Source organism: Rhea americana, unplaced genomic scaffold, assembly GCF_003343005.1.
Source record: "Rhea americana isolate MKP2758 unplaced genomic scaffold, rheAme1 scaffold_161, whole genome shotgun sequence".
In the NCBI taxonomy this organism is placed as follows: domain Eukaryota; kingdom Metazoa; phylum Chordata; class Aves; order Rheiformes; family Rheidae; genus Rhea; species Rhea americana.
In genome coordinates, this window is record NW_028185717.1 from 1,563,074 (window position 1) to 1,590,160 (window position 27,087).

The window sequence follows — 27,087 nt, forward strand, 5'->3', positions numbered from 1 at the left end:
GGCAGCCGCCGCAGCCCGGCCGCGCCGCTCGAAGCACGCGGTTATGTCACTTTCTCAAACAAACGTGTACGTGGAGGGAAATCGATGCAGATAATGTTTAGAAGATTAAAAGAGCATTAATGCTGGCAACAAGAACATAAACGTGTGGACCCAGTTTCATTGATCTGGAACCTGATCCGGCTTATTTCCAGTAATGCTGCCGGTGCTCTTCCTTCCCAGCACCTCGCTCCCTCCCCTGCCCTGCGGCGCCGGCTCCTTGCCCCTCTCAGGACCCTGCGGAGCGGGCGCAGGTTGCGCCCGCGGCCGCGGGCCGGGCCCGCCAGAGCCCCCACTGCGGCCGGGGCGGCTCGGCCCCGCGGAGGAGCCGCGCTCTGAGCACCCCGCGGAGCTGAGGGGCCCCCCGAGCAACCCGTCCTCGTGTTCCCCGGCGCTCCGCGCGAGGCTGGGGTTGCTTCTCAATCTTCCGCACTTTTAGAAAGGATCATCCGATACTCCCCCGCAGTTTTAATCCGGTTTTGTTTTGGGCTGTAAGTGCCTGCAGATACGATCTCCGATTTTCGCTCTCACGCGCGCGGAGAGATGCACACACGCTTGTGTCTCTGCTCTCCCAGCGCCTTCCCGACCACATTTCGACTAAAATCGGCGTTAACTCCATCACGGTCAGCGCCGGGTTTCCTGGTTACTTCCCGCTTTGGTTTGTTTGCAGAGAAATGCCGTTTGCTTTGCAATTTCGCTCCTTCAAAACGCGAAGCCTCCCCCCTCGGTGCCCCAGCCCTCCCCAGATCGCGCAAGGCGGCTCCGCTCGGCGCGCAGCCGCCCGCGGGGCCGCGGGCAGCGCTGGCTCCCCTCGGCCGCCGCGGGGCCCTTTGCCCGTGTGGTCTGCGGCGGTGGCGGGGAAATATTCCCTGCTGGGGYTTCCTGTGCAACCTGCTTAATTAGTGCCTATAAATCACACGGGCGTCCCGTCCTGTCCGCGCCGTGGCCYGGGCGCTTCCTTTCCGCGGAGCCGGGGCAGCAGGGCACGATGCTCCCGGCCGCTCCGCGCTCGCCCGCCCGCGCGTTGATCCTCCCCGGCGCGGGGATCCGCCGGCGATCGCGGGGAGGGGGGAGCGGGAAAGACCTTGGTAAATTACCGTCCCTTCGGGAAATTGATTTTTTATTACGGCGTGTGAATATGCAGCTTCACTGCCTCGATGTTTCCTTTCCTTGTGTTCTCCTGCTTAAATCCCTCGGAGCAAAAGGAATGAACCGAAAGTGCTGTCGGATTTCTGAAAACCGTTTGCCCCTGTGCTCTTGCCGTAAGTTTTCCTCAAACGGAACGAAAATTTATTGTCCTTTGAGAGAAAGCTTTCCTCTCCCTCTGGGAACTGCAGAAGAGGGATGTGCTCATTATTTATTTTTTAAAGGACTGCGAAGTCCGTTGATCATCTTCAGCCATTTCTGTTCTTGAATTACCGAAATGCTTATAGCAATTTTGTGCAGCAATTTTGTGCATAAAACTGTGAGTAGTACTTGGCACCTCCTATATAGGTGTAAAAAGCTCACGCAGTTCAAATTTCAGGTATTATCCTAGTTTTAGCCACCTACAGGAATACAGGCAGTGCATTCTATACACAGAATAGTAGATCACATCTGATTAAATTTTACTTAGATTTTAAAATGTCCAAAATATGTCCTTATGTTAAGTAATGTTAAGTAATAGATTGTTTGTTGAATGCTTTAAAGATACAAGGACAAAATATCATCGTTTGGCATAAAGGCATATGTACAAATGTTTTCAGAAATGTTTAGAGGGAATGATAAAATATGCATTCAAATGAGTGCATGGTCGGCTGAAGCAGAGACAAGCAAGGAAGAAGAACCACTAACAGCTGGAAGGATCTCTGTTAGCTGTAGGACCCTGCACAGCACATTGTAACAAGGACTCCAATCTGCAGCAAGAGAAACCTCTGAGAATCTTCAATGGGAATGTCTAGCTCTGTTAAATGCTCCAATTATGCATTGGAAACAGAAAGGTTTTTATTTCTGGAGAGCTGCTATCAATTTCAGATAAACATTCTCCTAAAAAAATAAATAAAACCTCACCAGTCTTCAGATTCTCAGTATATCTCCACTGTCACTTCACCACCCTTGGATCTCACCCCTGAAATCACATAAACCTCTTTCTGCAGCAGGGGAGATGCAACATGAATCTGTGTGTGCTGACCATAGGGCATATGGAAGAAATGGCATGAAACCAAATGGGAAGGACACATAAGTAGCATATTCTTATCTTTAACAAGGAGAGAGCGTGCAGCTACTGTCTCCATCCCCTTGGAGACTGCGCTGTCGGTGCACCCAGGATTGGCAAGGCCCAGGCCAGTGAAGCCCAAGGGAGCAGCCTGCCYGGGCAGCTGCTTCTGCCGTGGCAGGGCTGCCTTACAGAGGGCTGGGGCCTGCTGTGGGTGATCCAGCCCAGCGGAGGGTGAGCAGGGCTGTGGCACAGGTCCACTGCACATGCTGGTCCACTGATCTGCACTTGTAGAGTGCTAACCCAGTGGAAAGAGGAGCCCTTTATCGTTTTATGCAGGGCGAGGGAAACCTTTTATATTGATCCAATTGATCCAGTCCTCCCCATTACGGAAACCGCATAGTTAAAGACCCTTGCTCAATAGATTTACCCTTCRTGCTTGCTATACTCTTTTAAGTGGTCTTAGTTGAAGCAGCTAGATGTCTTTAAACCTGTGATCCAAACAAAAGGCAAGGTAGAGAAAGACTTTGCTCCAGGACCCTTTGCTGAATCAGTGGTACTTGTTTGAGACAAGGGTGGGCAAAGTCAAGAGGTAAAGTACTTCCCCCATGGTATGCTCAAWTTTCCCCCAAATGATTAATTTCCTGATTGCCCACTGTAGGTTTCCAGCACTGCTGAGCCTGGGCCCAAACCTGCACAGTACTCGCAGCTCTTCTGGCAGAGCAGGCCGCARGGAGTAAAATGGTGTTAGCAGGGTTGTTCTGTTGGGTCAGGAGAGCTGGAGACAGCTCCAAGAGCCAGTAGGACAGGAAGGCAGGTGGGACTTATATTCCCTAAGGGGCTGTGCTGGCTTGGAGACTACAAGAGGCTCTGGCAGCAGCAGTCTGCCTGCTGCTCCYCCCTACTTCCACGACTCTGTGACCTTCTAACTGCACGAACTGCAAATAGGGAAACATTTCTATAAAATCTTTATTTGCTCCAGCCCCAGTAGGGCAGTCCCTAAATTTCTACCAGGATGAAAAATACTAATGATCCCTAGGTGAGTCAATGTATTTATCTGCTCAGTGAGTTCAAAGGGCAGAGTTCAACTGTGGTTCAGGTTAATTGAACATGAAACCATGTCCTAATGCCTGTGTTGCCTGCAAAGTACTAAACCTCAGAATATTATCAGTTGGAAGGTGCACCAAATCTATGGTAAGCAAACACAGGAAGAATGCAATTAAAATAACTTTTGTGCTGTAATCTTTTGTAAGCTACCAAGCTCAACTCTGTTCTGAAACTCTGGTTAAAGACCTCTGGGGTGGAAGAAGCTTTTTCTCATCCAGTAATACAGTTCTCACTGAATAATACAGGTCTCACTGACCTGTAGAGCAGCTTCAGCAGTTCAGGCTGAGAATCAGTCTTAGAGTAACGTGCTCCTATCAGAGCAGAGCAAAACATTTGTTTACACAATCAGGTTTTGCCTCATGCTCATTCAGCTCCATCAAAATTATTTACTGCTTTGAAAAGTCAAAGGTTACAACTGGTCCTACTGTACAAACAATGACAGTTTGAAAGCAAGGCAAAAGACAGTCCAGCTAATCCTGTGCTTTGCAGATATCTTATTATTTTTCTGGACTGATCAGCAAAATGCTTGCATTGCTTGTTTACATTTCCTGATTGCTGAATCACGTTATTGATGATTAAACATTTTTGTACCAAAACAGTATCAATGATTCATTTGTGCAAAACACGCATACTGACCTCTTTGTATTTCTATTCCTTTGATCGCTGCGCAATTTAGCGGTGCTGCCTGGGCCAGTGCAGCTCGTATTTGGAGCGTGCTCAGCGGAGGGGTGGGAGGGCCTCGCCGCCCCCGGCCCCGGCCGCGCTGGCCGTGAGTGCCCCCTGCCGCCGGCTGCCCGCGAGCTGCGCCAGGGCATGGCTGCAGGGCCCTGCTGTCACCCAGGGGAGACCTATYCAGCCCAGGCCCTGGAAGCCAAGTCTGATTAAACAGGCGTTTACTCGAGGCTGTATCGCAGTTTCCTGCTTGGAAATCTTGGCCGTGTTTCTRATGTTTGCTTATTGCAAGAGCTGGAAAAATGCGTGCTGTCCTATTCTTCTTCTTACACCAYCTCCTCACCTTAGCTTGATCTTCCTCCCACAGTGCATTACCAGCTACAGTTAACATCTGACATGCATGGACTGCTCTATTCTTCATGCCCCTAGGCAGCAGAGGGGGCAGCATGGGAGGGGTCTCACTGTGGCTCTTGCAACTACAACCATGGGACATGACCAGGCACTGGCACCCATCACAGAGGGCCTGGCCCAGGCATGGAGGTGATTGTAGTGGGAGAGGATCCCTCCAGTGTGGATGAGCTCTTCTTCCTCTTCTAGAGGAAGATGCACCTGCTCTAGGGCAGTGCTGATCTGTGCCATGCTGCTCTGTTTCATGGGCTGCTGCATGCTTTCTGCTACCTGGTAAGCCCCTTTACCCCAGTGCATTGGAGAATAGTTCAGCTGTGGCCCCTGTGGAGAAGTGCAGTAGGAAGTTTAGCAGGATGCTTTTCATGCTAGAAAGAAGAGCAGTAGTGGCAAGTAGAGAATAAATGCTGAAGCCAATGCATTTAGAAAAGCGATTCTCTATGAAGGGAAAGGAGAGTGGGTGCGCGACGGAGCCCGGCGTCCGAGGGCCCTGCCATGAAGAGCAGGGCAGCCCGGCGGGACGCGCCGCGGACCATCAGCACCAGGATCAGCGCCGCCACCTCCGGGCCTTCAGCACCACGGACAGCGGCGGCGCCCGGGCTTCAGCACCACGGACAGCGGCGGCGCCCGGGCTTCAGCACCACGGACAGCGGCGGCGGCGGCGGCGGGCCCGGCCGCGCTGGGCCGCGCTGGGCTGCGCTGGGCCGCGCTGGGCCGCGCTGGGCCAGTGCACTAGCGCAGCCTCTGACACCAGCAGACACGTAATTAGCACCTTCAGCGCCAGGAAGAGTCCTTTGACTGAGATTTGCTTGTACTGTAGAAGTTGCTGAGGAAATCCTAGTTTACAGGGGGGTTGCTGTCATCTAGGTGGCCGCTATCTATTAGGATTCTAGCTACATTTTCTTTCAATGTATTTTGGAGGCTATTTTGTCACCTGCAGATACAACTAAAAATTAAGGCATAATAACATCTGTATTAAGTACATTAAATATATATAAAATTATTTATTAAGTTTGAACTAAATATGCAGGAATCTTTAGATTCTTTGAAAGGTGCTTAGTGGCTTAAAATATTAGTATTCTCTTCAGCTATAGATTAGTGGTTATGTTTGAGCTATCTATGCAATAAATTTTGGTACTACGTTATAAATCATATTTCTCATGTATCAGCTTTCTAAAATAATATCCGTTCTTGTCTTTTTGCTCCATATTGTTCCCAAAGACAATGAAGACATTTCTGCTCTGCATATATTCAAATACCATTTTTTATAAGCAATCCATTTTTATCAGTTTCTTTATTGGTTGATAGAGATAAATCTGACCTCACTTATTATTAAATGTGTCTCTCTCTTTCTTCCTCTACTTTTTTAAAGAAACAGTCTATCATCATAGATTACTCTTTTGGAGGTTTTCTGATCTCTGTTCTTTACTATTCCCTTATTAGATTTTTCAGCATTCCATTTTTTCCTAGCTTCTTAAGATTTGTACAGGCATTTCTGAAATTCAAATGATCTTCTATATTTGAAAACTGACAGAATTCTATTTGTGACAATGATCTTGTAAAGGAGAGAACATTTTTGCCAGAGGGATTATTTTCCAGTAACTTAGATCCTCTTTCTTCCCTTGCTCTTTATAGGGGCATTTTGACTCAAGCTTCTTTTTTCTGCACCATGCTCCCAGTTGGTTATCCTTAATACCTTTTCTTGTATTAAACACAAAACTTTGTACTAGATGTTCATGCCATCCACCAATTGCAAGTTACTTTTTCATCCCTTCCAGCTAGGCATTACTCAGCTGTGGCAAGCTGCTTGCCAGTATCCTGACACATCTATTCTCAGTCTCCAAGCCCTAAATGTAGCAGACTCCTTGCTTCAGAGAAGCTCCCATGTGGCTGCCTTCAGAGTGGAAATAGGGCTCTGCAGCTATATGGAGGATTAATCAAATATGGAAAACAGGGCTGAAAAGGACTGTGAGATATSACCTGTCCTGACAGCCTAACCCATTCTTCTGTGATGGGGATTTCACGGGCAATCTGTTCCAAAGCTTGGCTAYCCTTACAGGTATACATGAATTCTTAATGACTAACTTTAATCTCCATTTTTGTCATTTAAATCCTCTACTTCTCATCTTATCCCCACTAGACGCAGCAAAAAATAGATGTTCCTTTTCTTCTGACAGCAATCTTTTGTATTTAAGACAGCTATCATGTYTTCTGTCTTCTCTAGACAAAACTCCTTCATACTTTGCTCATTGCAAGAGCAAAGAGATGAATGGACAGAGAAAAAAAAAGTCTCAATGGGACAGACAATACCTTTTTTCTGAGGTAAAAGAGTCTGTATCCAGTCTCAATCTTGCAGACTTTTACATAAAAGGYTCACTGATCTGTAGAGGATTTTTGTATGCAGAAATCATACAAATTAGACTAATCTCAARTGGGCACAGAGATAAGATCAACAAGACAACTCATTGTAGGTAGAAATGCAATCAAAAAATAAAATGGAATGTTTTGGGGATTTTTTGAACTATAAAATCAAGCTACATTATGAAAAAAGGGAGCTCAAAACACTGGTAAATGCTCCACAGAGGAATTACTAGGCAAGCAATAGAAGCTGGCAGTTTCCCAAAACACAAATTGTCTCTGGGACCAAAATATGTTTAAGTGAGCAGGGAACATATGTATAAGCAGTGGTGATTTTCCAGCAAATCTCATCTTGTCATAATGGAGATTTAAAAATGAAGAGCCATACTGAGGCATTAAGCTTTGGCAAGCAGCACATAGCTGAAGAGGATAAAGGAAGAATATAAGGAAGTCTTCCTCAGAGAGACCACTTCTCCTCCTCTCCCACACATCTTCTTCACTACTTTCCTTCTCTGTGCATATCATGCCAACTCATTCAAGTGTTCAATATTTTACTTTTACTAGATGGAGTACCTAAGCTGCAATTTACATTGCGTTTCTCCCCTGCAAAGTGCCAAAGCAGTGATAGAAAACAACCTAGCTTAAATCCCTACTTTCAGGACCTACCTCAGCAGTGGACTACCTTATCCTTCTTGGTTTTTTTTCCTGATCTCTTCCATGTTAACCCTCTTCCSTTCCCATGGGAAGTGCTCCAATGACTGGTTTTCATGACTAATAGTAAATGCTTTTATCCTCGGAAGTGTGGAACTTGGGGCAGGATTTGTTCAGGCCTGTGGGCACAGTCTAGCTAAAGCAGATTTTGCTGCACCTTTGACAGAAGTCTGATGGTCTAGCAGAATGGCCTGTCAAAAAGTGGCACARTAGGTGACACCACTTATCATACCTGTGGGATGCTACATTTAAATGCTTTTATTTTTGCCAGTTTATGTCAGCTTGCGTTTCTCAAATCAGTTTAGACTTCAAAATGGGACAAGCATATTTTTGCCTTGTCAACAAAGATCACGCAATTGTGCAAGAGGCATGTGTCAGTCTTCCTCTGTGGCCTCCCCCTTCTCTCCTCACAGTGTTACTTGGACCCTTTGGTCAACAAGAGCCTAATTTCACACTGAGTTGGAGGTCTCAAAAATAACTATAGGGAGTTCTACTCATTTTTGTGGAAACAGGAGCCTATGTAGAGAAATAAGACCTCATAAGTGCTTGAGCTGAAACAAAGCTATGACATGAATTTGCACCATATTAGATGATGATTGCATGGAAAGAGAGCTCTCTTATCTGATGTCTCTACAGATCTCAACTGTTGAAAAAGGTACATTAAGAACACGTAAGCMCATCTGAACCAGAAGTCTGTTGGAAATCAGGCTGTTCATTCTGCAACCCATAGAACTGCTTGCTTGTAAAGAGGRTTGAGTAATTAGCATCAGAGGATGCTCTCTGCCTAGGTCACAGAAAAAGCAGCTCTGGGGTTGCTCTGCAGAAGCTGCTTCAGTCTATGGTTAAAGCTCACGAACCACTTGGTGACAAGGAGTGCCTTTAAACTGTATTGTATGCTCACCAAGCCTCCACCCGTTCTTGCCCTGGAGTGCAATACATTGGCCCCACCCCATCTATTATTTATTATTCTGTATTAATGATGGATGTATATTACAATAGTACTTAGAAGCCCCTGTCAGAGATGCCACATTGAGATAGGTGTAGCAGTATCACACAGGAGGAAGCAGTCCCTACCCCACAGAATTTACAGTCCAATTCCAGCTATCCAGCAGATTTACAAGAGATTGGACAGAAGTAACTTGAGATCTGCTACATGCCAGAAAGAAGTTTAAAAGATCAAAGCTTCAAAATCCATTCATCTTTCCTCCTCTAACAGCTGAAGGATGCAAGCACTAGATATAGAAAGGGGCCTTATCCATGATAGAGTTAAGAAAGAGAAAATTTAGGTTGAGTACCAACAAAAGCAGTTCCTGACAGGAAGTATTTCTGTTGTGTGATTGTTTCTCAGGGCCTTGTATCCCAAAACAAGAATCATTGCATACCAAACATCTTGCATTTACTGGAGGGCTTACTGGGGTGAGCAAAGAGATCTTTTCCACTAACACTTGATCCCTCTGAAAGAACAGAATTAACACTTTGTACAACACTTTTCATCTGTGTGTATATTCTATTTCTCTAGATAAATGCCTTCAGAGGGCATTCATAGGGATTAAAAAAATCAAGAGGGTTTAGTGCTTGTGTGTAGCAGATGGAAATAAGCAGATAAATGTGCACTGGCTGCACACCCTAACAATGTGATTATTTGCATCTTCATTCAAATTGTTTCTTGCTACATAATGATTTTGTACACAGTGGAGTACTTAACCTAATTTGTATTGATCTCAATTGCTTTCATTTGTGCATACTTAATTCAGAGAGGTAATCAAATTGATTTTTGAGGCCTAGTTTTTAAGAGATTGTAGTAGCACAGATATACAAGAGGTTGCTTTAAGTGAATCATATCAAAAGAAAACATTTTAAATCTCTGGAAAATGTTTTGATGGTCATTTCATTGTGTTCAATATTACTAACATAATTAAATTTCTTTCACATTGAGTTCTCTCTGAAATCAAATTGAGAAACATTTTTTAGTTCCATCAGACAGATAACTTGGTTTAGTTGACTTTGTACTACACCCATAAGAAACAACATATAAGAGATCAATATTCATGGCTTATCCTTACAGACAATAGAGAGGAATGACTTACTGTTGGATTAAAAGAATATTGTTTGCTGCTTGACTCCTTCTTAGCATTTACTTATTTGTTTCGTAGTTTCAAAGTCACTTTTGCTGTTACAGTAAAAACATCATAAAAGTGATTACTCAAGGTCATCAGCAGAAAGAGGGAAGAAAACGTGAGAAACTGCAGGGAATCAAACTGGGAGGTGACAGAGACAGAGAGACTCTCTTTGCAGTAAAAGCAGACGATAAAGTGTGGCCTTACAAAATTTTAGACTGTTAAATAGTCCTCCAAGGTATCTGGTAGAAATGTCCTTGCTTAATTTGTTTAAAATTAGAGATAGCTAATGGATTAGAGATGGAGTGATGTCAGATGTATACTGGAGTTTTGTTTGTGTAAGAAGCAGGACTAGCACTGTGTTTGTGTTTCCTAGTACATAGTCACTCAAGYTGTTTCCTTAAGATGTTACCAGTATCCAAAGCAAAGCAGTATCAGGTTCTCATAACAAAAAGGAGATGGGTTTGTAGCCTCAGAAGGTCCCTCTGTGCCTGTCTTCTGGGGTTTGGTGATTTTGAAGCTGTTGTTGCCAAAGTAAATCTTCACGTAAGTATTTCTTGTCATTACTGGCCAGCTCCAAAATTTCTGGAGCTTCACTGCCAGGACTTTCCAAAGCACTGCCYGTTGTAATACTATTTCATTGGGACTTGGCTGAATACTTCTGGCAATGCTGTCAGTCACAGTAATGAGCACCTTATCAATCCATTTTTGCCAACATATGGCAAAAGCAGTTCCTGTAAAAAAGAGTAGTCTTTCTGTGTATGCGTAAGTAGCTAACAGAAACTAATACAGGACAGTGCACGAGACTATGCAGTGTTGCTTGTGGGTGACTGAGCACTGGAACAGGTTGTCCAGAGGGGCTGTGGCRTCTCCATCCRTGGAGACAGTCAAAAGCCATCTGGATGCGATCCTGTGCAACATGCTCTAGGTGMGYAGGGTGTTGGACTAGATGATCTCCATAGGTCGCTTCCAAGCTCAGCCATTCTGTGATTCTTTGGGCTTTGTAAGGCTGCTGTTAACGTACTATGAGTTGATTCCTCTGAGCTGCACATTATTGCAGCTATTAACAGTGGAGTCAGCAGGATATTTTCAATTGAGMAAAGTTTCATTAGACAAGGCCAAAATGTCTAATCTAAAATGTTGCACTTCAACCAGCTTTCACCAGACCTGTGGAGAACTTGCCCYGGATCGGGGGTGTCATCCCTCGGGGTGCCCGAAGCTGCTCTCATGGGTGATGAGCCACTCCAGAGCTGGAKGGTGGAGGGTCCCCAATGCCAGGGRTTTACTCCCAGTGTACAGTGCTGGTGGTGCTGGGCACAGCGGTGCTGGGCTGCTCTCCAGCCTGGGAGCATGGCCACCATGTGGAGATAGCGCTCTTGCTGTGGAAAGGCAGGAGGGGAGGTTCCCAGGGACATAAATCTCTCTTTTCTAACAGCTTTACCCAGCAGTATTAATGGTACAGTCAAATTTGMTCCCTTTTGCTAATAGTTGCCATATATTCATTTTTAATGACTGGAGTTAAACTTCACAATACTATAATCTTTATAAACTGAAGTTTTAAAGACAGTTTATCAACTGAAATGCTTCTAAATATCTGTCAGGATTTATAGCTATTTATAACACATGGGCTGGCTACATTTCTGGAAGAAATGCCTTCCTTCTTTGAGGAAGAAAATGGAAAATAAGAGTTATTGTTGCTGAAAGTAGCACTGCTGTTGCAGACAAATGGACTATTGGTGGAAACATTCAATTTAATGATATTCAGTGACAAAAAAATTAAGCTTAAATTAGAAGCCTGTGAAGGAAACCAAAACCTAGACAGGTTTGCTGAATTAAAATTGAAAAAATCATCAACTTCATGCAGATATTTTTCAAGGCCGCATGTGTTGGAACTCATGCAATGTAAATTAGTCACTGGACTTCCTGTTTGTGCCAGGTTTTGTAATTGCTTTCCAGGTGGTACGGTATTCCTTTTTTTTTTTTTAATGTGAATTGTATTGAAACCTATTAAATGTAGACAGTTTAGAGCAGATTTTCCCTTAGAGGATCACAAGTGTGTCCCAAGGCTCGGAGCAGGTGAAGGAGGGCTCTAGCGATCGCTCCTAACTTCCACCAGCTCCAAGGGGGTGTCCAGCTGGCAGGAGGCAATCAGTCCCGCCCGTAGCGGGCACCTGCCCTCTGCTGCAGACAGCGTCAGACGCCTCGCTTTTCCACGGCAAATTACGGACATTACCGATCTCTGGGGCTTTAGTCTAGAGATCACTCGTAAGTGTGTTTATATGAGGAAATCATCAAACTCTGCTAGTGATAGCTTCAGCCTTTGTAAGTGCTCAGCGCCGGCACGGGGGCCAGGTCCCGCCTGGAAAACCTTCCCAGCGCCGCTGCCGTGCGGAAGGAAGAGGAGCCCCAATTTCAATGCGTTCGTCTCGCTTGCTTTCTAATGCTTTTAGCAAAATGGTGGAGGGATTATATTACTTTAAAAAGTATTACAGTGTATTGTGGTTCCCTTTGTCTAGTATTAGCGATTGTTGCAAAGGATTTTTAACTGACATTTCACTGAATGCTAAATTCTGTCCCAATTTCTGGCAAGTGGAAACGCGAGGATATTTGGCAGTGACGTGGTTCTGTGAATACCTCGTACTTTGTACAGCAGCCACAAGGAGTCTAACAAAATGTGAGTTATGCTGATGGTGGGCTTTGACTGGACGTATGAGTCTCACAAAACCTTTCTGTTCTTTTGCTGCAAARATAACCTCCTAAAGCCATTTAGGGGGTGAGAAAAACACATAGTGGAGAACTCTAAAGATGTTGCAGAAGTTMTCGTTGTTGACTATAACTTCACCATAACTATAAATGCAAACTCAGCCATCAGGATGTTATTGCAAAGGGAACATCAACAAACTGTTTCACTGGCATATTTCATGAATGCCAAACACTCACGAAAGGATGGAGCTGGGATGAAACTATTTAACAACTGCTGTAGCTATTAGCAGAGACGACTGCCTGCTCCTGCCCTCATTTTCTCTGAGATCTAGCAAAATATTCCAGCATATGCTTAACCTCAGGCTTGCAAACACACTGATTAAAGGCAGTGAAGCATCTTTGCATATTTAAAGTTGAACTCATGCGTAAAGATTTCGCTGGATCAGGATGTAGCCACCTAGCAGCTCCACCGTCTTTCTTGCAGTTGCTCCTGGTTTTCAGCATTGCTTGTGAAATCTGTACTGGCGAAATCTGAGTGTTAGTACTAGGTTTTAACATATCTATACCTGCAAAAAAGCTGGAGTAAGTAAGAAATCACTAGAGTTTATTATAAAATTTAATCTCTGTAATTCAGATCACTGAATCTAAATATTCACCCTCATGGAGAAGAGTCTTATTTAATGATGGGAACTGCAGCAATTTTGGGGCTCATTGCACTTATCTCCACCTCACCTGGGTAACCTCCTGCCTCTGCATGCTTATTCTGAATGCTATTTTTGAATTTCTAAGTAATTCCTAACTCTGTAAACACAACTACCTCATCATTTTTAAAGCAGCTTTTTTTTTTTAACATTCCTTTATCCTGCAGTTTTTGCTGCAGGATAAAACTGTCCTTATTTAAGATAGGCTGTCCCTCTTTTAGGGATGTAATACAAAGGCTCTGATTCGGCAGAGTGATGTTATGTTTTTAAACTAGTAGCTTTCCATACAAGTGAAAATTAAGTAAAGCAAAACTGAATTTGTTTCTGAACTTTATCTATATTGTTTCTATGTAAAACATTTTAGTCTAGGGTAGCAGAAAAGGGATGAATCTTGTGAATCTTTTTTTTCCCACTGTTACAGCTTTCAATTATTTTTAATTATCTATTTTCTTCCATAGAAAATATTTAGGATTAACTGCAGTTACTATAATCAAGTTGTTCTTAAAATCAAGATGGCTGCTTCCCTTCCTTCTGCTGTGAAAATGTCTCTCATTCCATAGGCGGGTTTCCTAGATAATAAATTTATTTTATTAGAGAGCTCACTCCACTTTTTCTTTTCTGATAAATGCATGTCAAGGAAAACCGTTTGCCTTTATAGTTCCTTTTCAAGAGCAAACTTAACAGTTCAAGGAAAGTATTTACCGAATGCATTGAAAAGCACATACCTTTGCATTATTTATTATTAGTTACCAATAACTGCAATACGCAGAGTATCTCTGGACATAAATTAGTGATGTTAGGAAATACTAGAATCTTCCCAGTGTCCTGGAAACTATTAGAAACTGCAGCAAAAATGCTGGAACTCACCACATCCCTGGTCTTGGCAAACCATGACACCGGCTTTGAGACAAAAAGACTAAGTGTAACACTGAAGGGAAGAATCCGGTGTAGCTGCACTAAAACCTGCTTTTTCATTGTAGACGTGCAGTAGGATATTATCTGGGGATGGTGTGATCTGGTAGCTCGGAGATGCAGAGGAGGCTTCAAGGAACGGACAAGGCAGCAGGAGCATGGGAGGGAAGAGGAGATTTGCAGAGAGATGCAGAGGAGAAACACTGACTCTCCGAAGGGCATGGGTGTAGGACAGGGAATCCCCAGGAGATGACCTGGGACAGGGCTAGAGACACGCAGGGAGGAAAGCCKGCACGAGGAGGGGCCTGGGAGAAGGGAGCAGGGGTCCCCGTGCAGACAGAAGGGAAGCGGAGGCTGGGAAAAGACTCACTGTTTAGCTGAAGAGTCTTGTGATGGGAGATGGAAAAGGAAATGGAAAGCAAACAATGTTCCCTCCTCTGGAAAAAAAAAACACATAAAACTCTCCGTCTTTAATGTACGGGGAGCCCTGCCCCTGAGGCGTTTGCTGGGTGGTACGGCAGAAGTAGGAACCTTGTTTAGGAAAATTACATTCTCCAGTTGTCTCTCCCTCACTTGTACAAGGTGATTTAAAATAGCCTCAGTTTCAAGCAGTATCTTTAAGGATTTCTGATTTGATCCCTGACTGAAATTCAAGYATGTCAGGAAGGGTTTAGTCCTGTTTGTTTCCCTAGAACTGCATCATTTTACCTTAACTTTGAAGCCAGCAGGTCGGTAGCAGGGATCTCTGGCTGCATCTTGCCCTCACTCCTTTCTGGTCAGTTTTTGGAAAAGAAGTGTTGTATCAAAAGTGCTGCGATGAATTGTTCTTTATACACTGGCTATGAGTCTCTGATCTACACCAGTTTAAATCAAGAATAGTTCCACTGTTGAGTTTAGCGTGAGACAAGGATCGRGATCAAACTTGATACATTCACCAAGTAACTCAAAAGAAAAGTAAAATTAAAAAAAATATATAATTCCAGAAAATATTTGGGCTAGATTTTGCATGAAAAGTGCTACCCAAAATGAAGCCACAATTCAGTATTGCATATGACCATTCAAGCAGGATGTTACATAATATCCAGAAAGTTCAAAACTATCTGAACACGGAGGAGAGGATTTGGTGAGAAAAGGAGATGGGATGAGCAGGCGTTTGCTTACAGMCCTGTGAAGGCAAAGATACCTGAATAACCTGTTACAGCAGCTAATGAACCTCATGGAATGATTTTCCTAGCATCTAACTGCAAATCTGTATACTGCAAATTAAACTAATTATTTGTTGTCCTTCTCGTGGTAGGCGTAGAGAATAATGAAGCATCATCCTCTCCGAAACAGTCTTGTGTATCACCCCTCCCGCCAGTCTTTGCTTYTGCTTTCCGGCACACACAAACCCAGCCCTTCCCGTCCTCCCTCGTTTCTCAGCTCCGTGCCTTTCTCGTTGACCTCCCCTCCGCTGGTGCAGTAGGCTTCCTCTTGCCTGAGTCTAGCTCACTGCAGGTGTTTACATCTAAGCTAATTGTGTGGACTGTTTTTATGGTCAACAGACTGAAATCAATACAGTCGTGTGCAATTCATCTCATCTCAGACTTGGCTTGAGTCACATCCTAAAGCTGCCTGTTTCTGTTCGTTGGCCAGCCCGACCGATCACTCGGGTGCAGATGTCTCTATTCTGAGTGTCAAAAGTTAGGCGAGATAAATCGTCCCTCTGATACCCAAAACTGGACTTATCAATCCAACAGAGACCTCACCGATGCCAGCTGGAGTTAAAATAACATTATTTCTTTTGTCTTTTATACAGYGCTTGTCCGAACCCTTTCCACAGTGATGCTTGCCTTTCTCTTTCACTTCCTTGCAAAACTCAGACTCAGTCTGTGAACCGCTGTAGTCCCAGATCGTCCTATGCTTGTCCAAATCGATTTTTCTCCACTTTGAATCTGTATATTCAATTTTCCTTCTTCTGTATGTTTTTGTTCCCATCTGTAATAATTACTGTCTTGCTCACTTTGGAGCATTTCTCCAGCCTATCTAGATCATTTATATATATATATATATAWAAWATATATATGYATAAAACATATTATATGTTATATATTATATGTTACGTATTATGTATTATATGCCCTCACTTTTCAAGGAAGAAAAATAAAAATTGCCAAATGTGTTATGAAATAGATCTCTACCCCTCCCCCCCACCAAGCCCCGGTCCCAGCAGGGCCCCGGCTCGCCGTGGGGTGCCAGGGGACRTTGCAAGGGGCTCTGCTGTAAATCTGCTCCTGGGGCACATGGCGCTAGTAGAAAGGAAGTGATGTTTTCAGATCTTAATTCTAAAAGCATCCTCATTTTACATTTTGGCCRATGTGGTATTTTTGAGTGTCCTGATCCTGACCTTCCTTTTAGAGACAACTCTCCTGTAGCCACTTGAATTTCACGGCTGAAAACTGATGAAAGAGAAGGCTCGAGTTCAGCCAATCCAACAAAATACTGCAGTTCCCCACACAGAACCTGYGAAATATTTTTGCATGCACAAACATAAGCTAATCCAGCTGAGTCAGGTTCACCAAGGTGTCATACTCAGATGTACGTAGATGAGTATTTTAGCTATCAGCATTTCTGGAGTCTGAATTTTACTTTTTGACCCAGGTTCTAATTTCAGATTTTAGAGCTGTAGAGTTTTTTAATATGGCTGCTTAAAAATCTGGCCACTTGTCAATTCGCTCTACTCATTCTGTCCCAGTACATTACCTAATCATGTCAACATATGGATTTTTTTTATCTTACTGCCTGTGTAGACAGCCTTATCAGTCTATTTTTAAACCTGGATATGCTTTGGTGGTGGTATTGGTTTCAGCACTTGATGTTTTCTTTGTGCTAATAAATACAGATCAGCTCTTAATGCTGATTTTTTTAAGCTCCATTAGCATGGGCTGACATTAGCGCTGCCGAGGTGGGGCCGCCTTCGCTGCCCGGAAGGCGGTGGGGCTGGACGAGGAGCTTCTGGCCGGCTTTGCCTTGCGAGACGTCCCAGAGAAGCGTTACGCGTTTACTYGCCCACGTCAAGCGGTCCCTGGTGCTGGGCTCTGCAGCCCGCAGAATATATCGTGATTATATCTCAGAAACGTGAACATATCTCAGGTTTCTGGACAGGTCAGGTGGCTCCATGCCTTGAGGCCACCCCTGCGAGCCCCTGAGGCCTGCTTTGGCTGGGCATGGCTGGCGAGGCACCCTGGGCAGGTTGAGCGGTCTCTGCCTCCGGCGAGGCCGGAGCGGGCCGAAGGGAGCGGTGCCGGGGGCGGCAGCGCCGCGGGACGCGATGCCGCAGCTAAGCCCCAGGGGCGGTGATGTSCATTAGGAAGCTTTACCTGGTTTCTGGGCCAATGCTTTTTTTCTGGGTGAAAAGCACCRTGAGTGTGTAACAGACCATAACGCCCGGTCCCTACAACGCCAGCCAGGTTCATTTAAGAAAAATTTAAAAAAGAAGTACTCGAGCATCTTCTGCAGAGCAAGACGAGGGCGGTCCCGGTGCTTGGAGGCAGAGCTGYGGCGGGCGAGCGGCGGGAGGGCTGCGGGGGCGCGGGGTGCTCCCCGGGGAGCCGCTGCCGTCCGGGACAGGCCACGTGCACATGAAACTTCCTGAGAACTGTGCAACTTGAGACGCGCTACGCGCTCCGGTTATTTCCGCGCGGGCAGGATGAGCGGTCCCAGGGCCGAGCGCTGCACTTGGACGCGGGCGGGCTGGGCGAAGGGGCAGCACCGCTCCCCCGAGGAAGGGCAGCTCCCGCCCGGCTTCGGCAGGACGAAGCGCTAAGGGGAAGAGCTCGCCCCGAGCCTCGTGCCCCGCAGCCACGACCCCGGCTGGGTCATTCCCSCTTTTCCCCCTTTTTAGGGCACCCCCCTCCCTGGCAGCACGATGCCTCGGAAGGTCGTGCGGACGTGGGTGCAGCTGCCGCGCGCCGGGATGCTGACCCTGACCATCCCCACCGCTCGCTCTTCCGAGGCTGGCGGCGGCCGGCAGGGACGGGCAGGGGCGGCCGGGACCGGCATTTCCGTCGGTGCCGAGAGCGGCGGCAGTGGCAGCTGGGAGCTACCGTTGCTGCCCGGCGCGTGTGGAGATACTGGCCAGGACCTGGCCTACGCAAGCACTTGTTTGTCCTGTACAAACCTTCTGTAAACCTGCTGTTCCTTCTGCTTTGGGGCTCTCTCTTCTCTGGAGGAAGGATGTCAGCTGGCAACAGGGCAGACTCGAGCTCTTTCAAAGCTTTTAGCAAAAAGCAACAAAAATCAAACGTCCCAATGCTTCAGAATAAATAAGAGTTGGAAGAGTTTCAGCAGTCAGGGACACTTAAGCCCTATTTTCCACAGCCTTGGGGAGCAGTAGACGAAGTTCGCGCTGCGCTCAGGGACGTCAGTTGGAGTTCAGCAGCACCTTCCAGCGTGCGACCAGCGCCCTTCGCCCGTGCCACRGCGGTGCTGGTGCCCCTTGCTCCCGCGGCCCGCGGCGCCGCTGGCCGTTCCCGTGCCACCACAGCGCTGCCTCTCTCCACGCCGTCCCAGGCCAGGGGCACCGAGGACGCGCCGCGGCCGCGGCGCTCGGACGCAGAGCCAGGGCGCCTTGGTGCGCTGAAGGCAGGGAGGAATCGCGGGGTCTCGGCRGACAGGAAAACGGGGGTGAGTCAAAATGCAGGCCAACGGGTCACGGCCGTCCCCCTTCAGSTTCCTGGTAAAACCCTTCTTTGGAGGCTGATTACCCCGGGCTCAGGAGCGCGCGCGCGCTGTTTGCCTGTCTGCGGAGCTCCCGGGAGCCCTCGGCGTTCCGCCTTCGGAGGCCTGCAGTGAAAGCGGAGCCCTTCGCCGCGCCTCGGCTTTGGGGGCAGTCCGCGCGGCCGCGCTCCGGTAGCCCGGGAGAGCTGCGCCAAGTCACCGTGGAGCGTGCTACCCGCACCAGCCTAGTGACGTAGTCTTCCCCTTTTTTCATTTCTGAGGCCTAATTACTCAATACAGGTCATGTTTAGAAGCTGGCTTAATCCACATAAACCTGTACTAATTCACCACTAAAGATGGAGAGAGCTGTTGCCAGTTCCTGCACTTTTCAGCTCAGCGAACAAAGCAGCCGAAGGAGATGGTGCCATAAAACGTGTTCTGCTGAAAGAGGCCTCGACGTCAGCCGAGCGGTGCCCGCGGGGTGCGGGCGACCAGCCGCTTGAGCCAGGCACCGGCTGCTGCAGCAGGCGCCGGGTCACAGCGCGGCTGAGGTTGGCCGGGAGCGCTGGAGATCACCTAGCCCAGTCCCCCGTGGTGGGCAGAGACACGAACGAACGGGCAAACCCCCCAGGAAGCGTCCGCAGGGGTGTGCTCCTCGGGAAGCAACCGGGGGAGGGTCCGRGCGGAGCAGGGCACGGCGGGGTGCCCAGGCGACCCGGACCTGCTGCCCTGGGAGCTTTGCGGGTTGCGGAGCCCCAGCGGGAGGGTGCTTTTGCGTTGCAAATTTCCTAGCAAGGGAGGGGGGTTGCGTGCGTGCCCGGCCGGCGCGCCGCTCGCCGCGTGCCCACGGCGCGGAGCCGCGATTCCCGCCCTCAGCACCGCGCCCGCGGTAGTTCTCCAAGCACGTGTCCAAAACGGCAGGTCAGAGCAGAGACTGTCTGTCCCGAAATAGGGATAGAATATTTATTCGAAATGCATGAAACATCAATTTCCACCTGTATTTCCTCAGTGCGTCRGTCTTCTATATAAATTACCCAGATGGTGTAGCTTGCATTATGGATTAGTGGCCTGTACAGTTTCATTAAAAAATAATAATCTGGAGTTGTTATTTGTTATGGCACACGAGAAGTATCTGCAAAGAATTAATCTTTTTGTTAGCTATTATGAAAAAAAAAACATACCTGCTTTTCGCATTTTCGGTCCTAGGCTGGCATCAGATAGTGGGATTTTTAGTCCTAACGTTAGTGTGTCAGGAGAAAAACCTGTTTCTCAGATGGGGGCTTTGTAGAAGATGTGGAAGATCTCAGACTTCTGCACTGCCCAGAAGGGGCAAGTGACCGCGAGGGCTGTAGCTCAGCACGGTATCTCGGAGAGATGAGTGCGCACGGGACGAGTGCTCATCATTGCCGAGACATTACATGCCCAAATGCCTAAAAAATAACTGCCAGTCCAAAATCATTGGTAATTTCTGAAAATTCCTGTGTTTTATACGGAAACGCAAACTCACCATGTATGTAACTCCCCGTAGAGGGTGGCCGTGGGGCTCGTTCCCGCCGCGATCGCCGCCGCCAGCGGTTCGGCTGCGGTGGCCGCGCGAGCACCTCGCGTTTTTAGGAGGAGAACCGTAGCCGGCGACTCGCTGGCGACGCTGCGGCGCCCCGGGAAGCGCAAYGTCTCACGGTAGCCCGTCGGTAGCCACGCACGCGCTGATCCGCTCTCTCTCTCTGTCTCCTTCCCCGGCCACCCCTTCCCCCAAGCGTGCAAACGCAAAGAGCAGGAACCGAACAAAGAGAGGAACAACTCCCAGAAGAAATCCCGCCTGGTTTTCACCGATCTCCAGCGCAGAACACTTTTCGCCATCTTCAAGGAGAACAAGCGTCCGTCCAAAGAAATGCAGATCACCATCTCCCAGCAGCTGGGCCTGGAGCTCACCACCGTCAGCAACTTCTTCATGAACGCGCGGCGGCGCAGCCTGGAGAAGTGGCAGGACGATCTCAGCACGGGGGGCTCCTCCGCGGCCTCCAGCACTTGCACCAAAGCGTGACCGGCGCGGGGCGGGCGGCCGGGCGAGCAGCCGAACCAAAGAGCCGCCGGCAGAGCGCGGCTTCGCAGCGGGGCCCTTCACTGGTGACTTGAAAGCACAATTCTCCTGCAGACCAAGTCTAGCCTAGCTGTAAGCAGAGGACATTACGGCTTTTAGTCAGTTCTAGAAGGCGCAAGTTGAAAACTAACCTCTTTCTATGTAATACTATGCTCAGGACAGGCTAAGCAGGCCTGAAAAGCAAAGCGGTCACTCGCGGCACGAGTCTCTGCTGAGAGCCGGGGCCCCCGMGCGAGGGGGCGGCGGCGGAGCCGCGCCGGCGGGGACGGCAGGCGACGAGCCGCGGCTGCCCGCGTTTGCTCTCGGGCTGCGTAGCCTCGTCACACCGCGATATACCAAAGCTCACAGCCATAGCATGCCAAGACGAGAACTGAGCACAAACGTTAGCACGCGCACGCACACACGCACGCATGCACACTCACACACTCACACACACAAAGCAACCCAAGAACCAGTTTTTCAAACTCAGGCATGGTTTTGTTAAGTGTTTTAGGAAGAAAAATGATCAAATTTAAGTTTTTATTTGGATGTTTTTTCACTTTTTTATTTAATCAGTGAATATAGCTTGATCTTGGATCAGAAAAATTCAGTTCACTTGAGCTCAAAGTATCAAGCACAAAGACAATAGCTACAGGAATAGGTGCGGTCCGGACTCACTGCGGCGGTTCTCAGCTGATTCCAATCTACCAAGTTGTTAGTGAAAAAGTACGCGACTATACGAGTCTCAAGCACAGTTGGCAGTTTGTCACAAATTCTGTGTTTGTACATAATGCAGATGCATACTCAGGAGGTCAATTTAACTGCTACAGTACATGGAGCAAACACAAGATTTTTGAAAGATCTAGATTTTTTTAGGTCATTAATATGTCCTTTTTAGTTACCAGGAATCTAGTTTCTCCTTTATAGTGTCATTGTTACTGAAACATACTTAGCGTTGGATGAATTTTGTTCATTTTATCAAAATCTGTATTGGAGTTTTATGGTACTTTCAAGCAGGAAAAAAAAACAAAACAGAAGCAAGCCCTTCAGATGTCATTGACCATTTTAGATGTGCTGCATATGGTTTCAATATGCCATCTAAATCTAAATCATCTGAATCATYGTTAAGTTCTTTTTACCCACCAGTTCCCGCAACCTGCCAAGAACACAGCACACCAAAGAGACAGGACACTGCAAGCCAAAGATATTTGTAACTTGCCATTTTSTTTTCATCTTCATTAGCGTTGGTCGTTATTTTAGAGATCAGAAAGCCTCACAGACTCCACACGACGTACAAATCTCTCATGGCCATTTGCTGTACAATTGAGCAGAGAGCGAACGCTGACAACCACCCACGAGCGAAGTTCTGCGCGGTGCCGTCACGGCCACGCGTGGTGGCTGCAGCCGCCGCAGTCTTCGGAGCGTCCATCCCTCCCAGCCCTGAAATGGTCACGGTCACTTGATGTGCGTATGTACCAGTGAATGGCCCCTTTTCGAACACCCACCCAGTGTTCAAAAGTAAGCCAAACGCTGTAACGATTCTCTAAAGACACTTGAGACTTTTTTTATGTACTACTTAATCGAAACCAAAGAAACTTTTTCTGCACCTACTTCTTCTGCAACGAACTGTTCCATTTAAAAAATAAAATAAAAAATAAAAAGCAAGGAAGCACGTCAGGAAACAAACAAATAACACACTGTGTTTTGACAGACATCTTGGACATTTTCGGAAGCAGATTTCAAAGAAAGGGTTGACAAGAACGAAAACAAAGTAAAGCCAGTATGATTGCTGCTTCATTTGACAACTCAGTAGTCTTAAAGTTGAAGATTGTCTTTAATTTGTGCCTATGCAGTTTTTTCAAAAGAACAAGGAACAGAGCAACCAAAACCTCAACAGCTACAATACCAAAGATGAAGATTCTCACAGCTTTTATGTCAGTTCATTTTTCTCCTCTTGCACGACTAAAATGCGTATAGCACCATTGATCTGTGTAAAGGTAATCAATTCTGTTTCTTTGAGCAACAAAAAGGGTGGGTTTTATTTATTTTTTTCCTGTTTCTACCCAACATGGGCTCTTTCAGAGTTCCATGGAYTCCAGGTATAAGATGTTGGGATACTAAAATACTCTGTCTTCTCTGTCCAGAAATGTGTACAAAAAATGTGCCAGCTGGATATTACTTGTTTTATCAGCTAGAGTTGGTCTCTTGTATGTTTAGAGCTTTAAATACCCATCCTTCCATATGTGAAAAAGGGTTTGATAGCTTACATCCTCTTTCACTCCCCTGGGGATAAAACTTGCAATATGTGTACTGGTTTGTTTATTGTAGGTACTGGATGCCATTAGAATCTGGCTCATGAAGATCAGATCCTGATCTAAACTGAAATTGAGGTTTCAGCAATCCATGTGGCAATTCAGTAATTCATTTTGACGTATTATGTTGGTTGGTCAAAGTCACGATGATCCAAATCATGACATTCAGACCTAGACCCAAATTTGACCTTCAGGACTGGAGCAGAGTTGTACCTGATGTATCATTTTGCTCCAGCTCTGCATTTAAATGAAGGTTTCTTTTTAGCTAATCTGCAAAATTATCGCAGTCATTTCCTAGGTTTAACATTAAAAAAACAAACAAACAAACAAACAAACAAACAAAAAAGCAAAAGCCTTTTCTACTCAGGACAACTGTTTTCTGAAAAATTCAACATCATCACAACAACTAAACTGGCAGCACATACCAGCTCTGGGAATCAAAACATCCTTAAACATAGGTTTCCCAGAGAGATCATACGTGATCAAAAATGAACCAAAGAAGCTTCATGATCAGACATGGGATAAAATAGCAAAAAAAAAAAAAAAAAGTTCAGGTCTGAGCTGATGCATGCCAATGTCTCCAAGTGTTTGAGTTAAAAGTTAGGGCCCAGCTGGGGTGTTTTGTTCTTATTTAAATTTTACATTTGTTCACATCAAAGAGAGTCCATCCAAACCAACCTCTACACCTATATTTTGAGTATGGTATTRACCACATGAATAATTTCTCATCCTGAAAGTGTTTTACTGACTTTTCTAGCAGCATTATGCAATGCTGTTTTTCAGGTTATTTGTCTCATATTCCATTCTGTGATGCCTTTGCAGTCATGTAAAGGAGAAAAATACAACACTTACACAATACAATACAACACAGTTTCTACTATATTCTGTAGTAGAAACACAGAATATAATTTCCTATCTTTCATTACCTTACTGCTGTTGCAAGGAAGAGAAGTGAGTCTTGGACAAGAAAAAAATCTCAGGCATTAGCTAAGGAATGTGTTTGAAAGCAGGTGTCCATGCCAAAGTACATTTTCCTTGTGGGACACTCTAAAATTAAGCACATCCAGAGATGGATAGGTCCTGCCTCTTGCATGCCACATTCCCTAGAGGCAGAGAGAAATGTGCCATGTTCTTCTCATGAGGTTTTTCCTTACTGCAATGCTGGACAGTTACGGAGCATGTAGAAGACTAAAGGGTGAATAAGCTCTCACAAAGACAAGTCCTTCTCATGTCCCTGGTCATGAAACCTGGCAAATTCTCTAGCATCTTGCGTTGTATCCGTGTGTCACGGCCAGGCACTAGAAGAGGTACCAGCACCTGGATCACCAGGAAGCAGTATTGCACCTCCACATGCATTGCCACTGGAGAGCACTGCGGTGCAAACACGAGCGAGTGGYGTCAGGTCTGTGATGGCCTCGGACCAGAAAGCCCGGTGGCCAAAGACCTAGCTAGTTCTTAGCTTTTGTTCCCCTCATCTCAACAACAAAAAAAAAATGCAGCAAGTGCCGAACCCTCTTTGGAAAGTAGATTTTAGAAATCCATGCCTGAGCCTCACGGTCAGTGAGGGACCTCTGGCTGCCGAGCGTGCCATGAGAGCAAGCAGCCAGAGAYGAGAAGATCTTTTTATAATGTTTTAATTTGGGTTCACACCGATAGCTGTAACTMGCAATTTCTAGGACAAATACTGAATTGTAAAAAATTTATATTCAATGAGACTTTTTTTATTTTCTCCAAATTTTGGAAGTTCTTGTTGCGCAGCATAAAGGCTTAAATTCTTGACTTGATCTTTCAGATGTTGATCTGCAATCTCACAGTGGAAACAATATAATTATACTGACCAAATGCTACCGAGGATGAATGTTACTGCGCATAGAGCAGTATTAGCTTGGCAAAATGCGTGACGTTTCTCTGTGCTGAAGATTGCAGACAACAATACCCGTGTTTCCTCCCTACGCCTATCTTTCAAAAATAATTTTCATTTTAACATCTAGAAATATTGCTGCATTTTTTTTATCCCTGCATCTTTCATGACCCTATGTTTTGTCTTCCATTTYGCTGTCAACTCTTGTAGGCGTTTATGGAGCAGCTAACTCAGAAGAGGAATGTCAATAGCATATACTGTGGGTGGATGTATTTGTATGTACACATATGTGCGATATGTGCGATATTCTGCTCATGCTGAAAGAAACTCAAATAGATATGTTATGTTTATATCCCATATATTTGTGAATCTATATAGCTATGTAATGTAAGTTGTTCTTTTTAGTTTATTTGTTCTGATATGAAAGACTAGTTTGTACAGACAGTATCCCAGCATCTTCTCTACTGCATACTTGGAGTTACTATCATGGGCACATCCAAGATGAATTCAACTTTCAAGAAACCTTGGATATTGTTTAATCATCTGTGAAGGAACAACGAATGTGCTTGATTACTTCGGTTGAATAGCTTTATTCTGGATCTCTCTTAATGAAAGCTAAATCCAAAGACCCGAGAAGGACTAAACCAGCAAACTACACTCAGACCTGCTAAAGMGAATAGGGAGCTCCTCTTCCACAAGACATGGTAACGACGTAGTATTGGAAAGGGTGTGCTAGCTTTGGAAAAAAACAATGTTTTTCTTGCTTGTCACAATACCTACGTATTTTTAAGACATGGGGAAACTTTATACTTGGCCTCCTTTATATTTATTAAGGGGAATTTTTATTGTTTAAATTTTTTAAAAATGCAAAGCTTAAAATGGTTTTGTTTTTTTTTTCTGGACACTTGTGGGTTTTAAACCAATATATTATCTATCAATAATGTAATTTATTTAATCTTGTCTTAGAGTAGGTCCCAAAATCTCTGTTCAGTCTAAATCCCACRTAGTTTCATTTTATCTTTAAACTTCAAAGGGAGTTTTGCCTGAATATAGATTACAGGATCAAGCTCAAATGTTAGGTTTTTTTGTAACTATTTAATTCAATCATTTCTGAATTTGGGATTAATTTTGCTTATTTATCCATTTTAGTGTTGCAGTGCATCAGAGATGCCAAGCCTATGTTAGTAAATACACTTTAAAGTTAGTATTGCTTCATAAAGCAGCCAAGTTCTGTTACAGACAGCGGGAAACAAAAAGTTACATAAATCAGGGGTCTAATTTTAATTTCTTTTTTAATTGATTTTAATTGTTTAAACATCAAAATTTAAATTATTTAAGTTAACCCTTTCCCATCTGACTAAAAAGTGGGATGTACCTTTATTACGGCACATAAAGCCTTCATAATATAACTTATTTATTTAACTTATTCATCATCATCCCAGGATGCCCTTGTATAGTTTTTATTTTTTATTTAGCGAGACTTTTAAAGCACTACAGTTGATTTTCTGTCAGAACAACAGAGCGAATTTTGAGGACAAGCAACGAATATCCAACCTGTAACTGTGTGTTCAGAAATAATAGGGAAAAAAAAGGACACTGCGATACTTTGCCTGAACTTTGTGGCTTCTTAAAACTTAAGCTGGGGGAAAAATAGTACCTGACAAGCAAAAAGAGAGAAACCCTTAACTAGCTGCTTCCAAGAATGAACTTCTGTGTGTGTAAAAAAAGAAAAAAGAAAAAAAAAGGAAAAAAGAAAAAAAAGAAAAAACCTTTCTATTTCTAGTGAGAACCAAAGAGGCTACCTCACTGACTTTTTCCATTTGTAATTTTAATCGTGTTGATGATACCAAAGATACCAAAGATTTCTTTCTCTGCGCGGTCTGCATTTTGCTTGTGCTCGCTTATAGTTTTAACTTTTCTCTCCTACACACAGCAATGCACAGCTGCAACCCAGATACCCAAAGAAATCCTTTCCGTGGAAGCTGCTAATTCTGGTGAAGACATTTTCTGTGTTTGCCTTTGGCCTTTCCGCCAGCCACAAGCGCCCAAGGCCGAGCAGAGCAAAGCGGGGGGCGCGGGAGCGAGTCCCGGCCCGGCCCTCCAGCCGGCTGCCGGCTGCCGGAGCCGCGGTCCGCGCTGCGCCCGCCCGGGGTCCCGCGGCTGGCGAGCAGCGTGGTGCCGAGGGCGGACGGCGGGGCTCGCGGGCGCTTTTTTTTTTTT

General features: G+C 45.6%; 1 protein-coding gene across 1 annotated transcript in view; it reads left to right on the top strand.

Annotated features, from left to right (window-relative positions):
• ONECUT2 (one cut homeobox 2) overlaps positions 1-20,658 on the top strand; it is a gene marked incomplete at its 5' end in the record, with an annotated part of 24,859 nt that extends 4,201 nt beyond the window's left edge. The window contains one exon of the mRNA XM_085300194.1: positions 20,372-20,658. Coding sequence (XP_085156320.1) covers positions 20,372-20,658 — 287 coding nt within the window. The remainder of the gene's footprint in view (positions 1-20,371) is intronic.
• Positions 20,659-27,087: the final 6,429 nt, after the last annotated feature.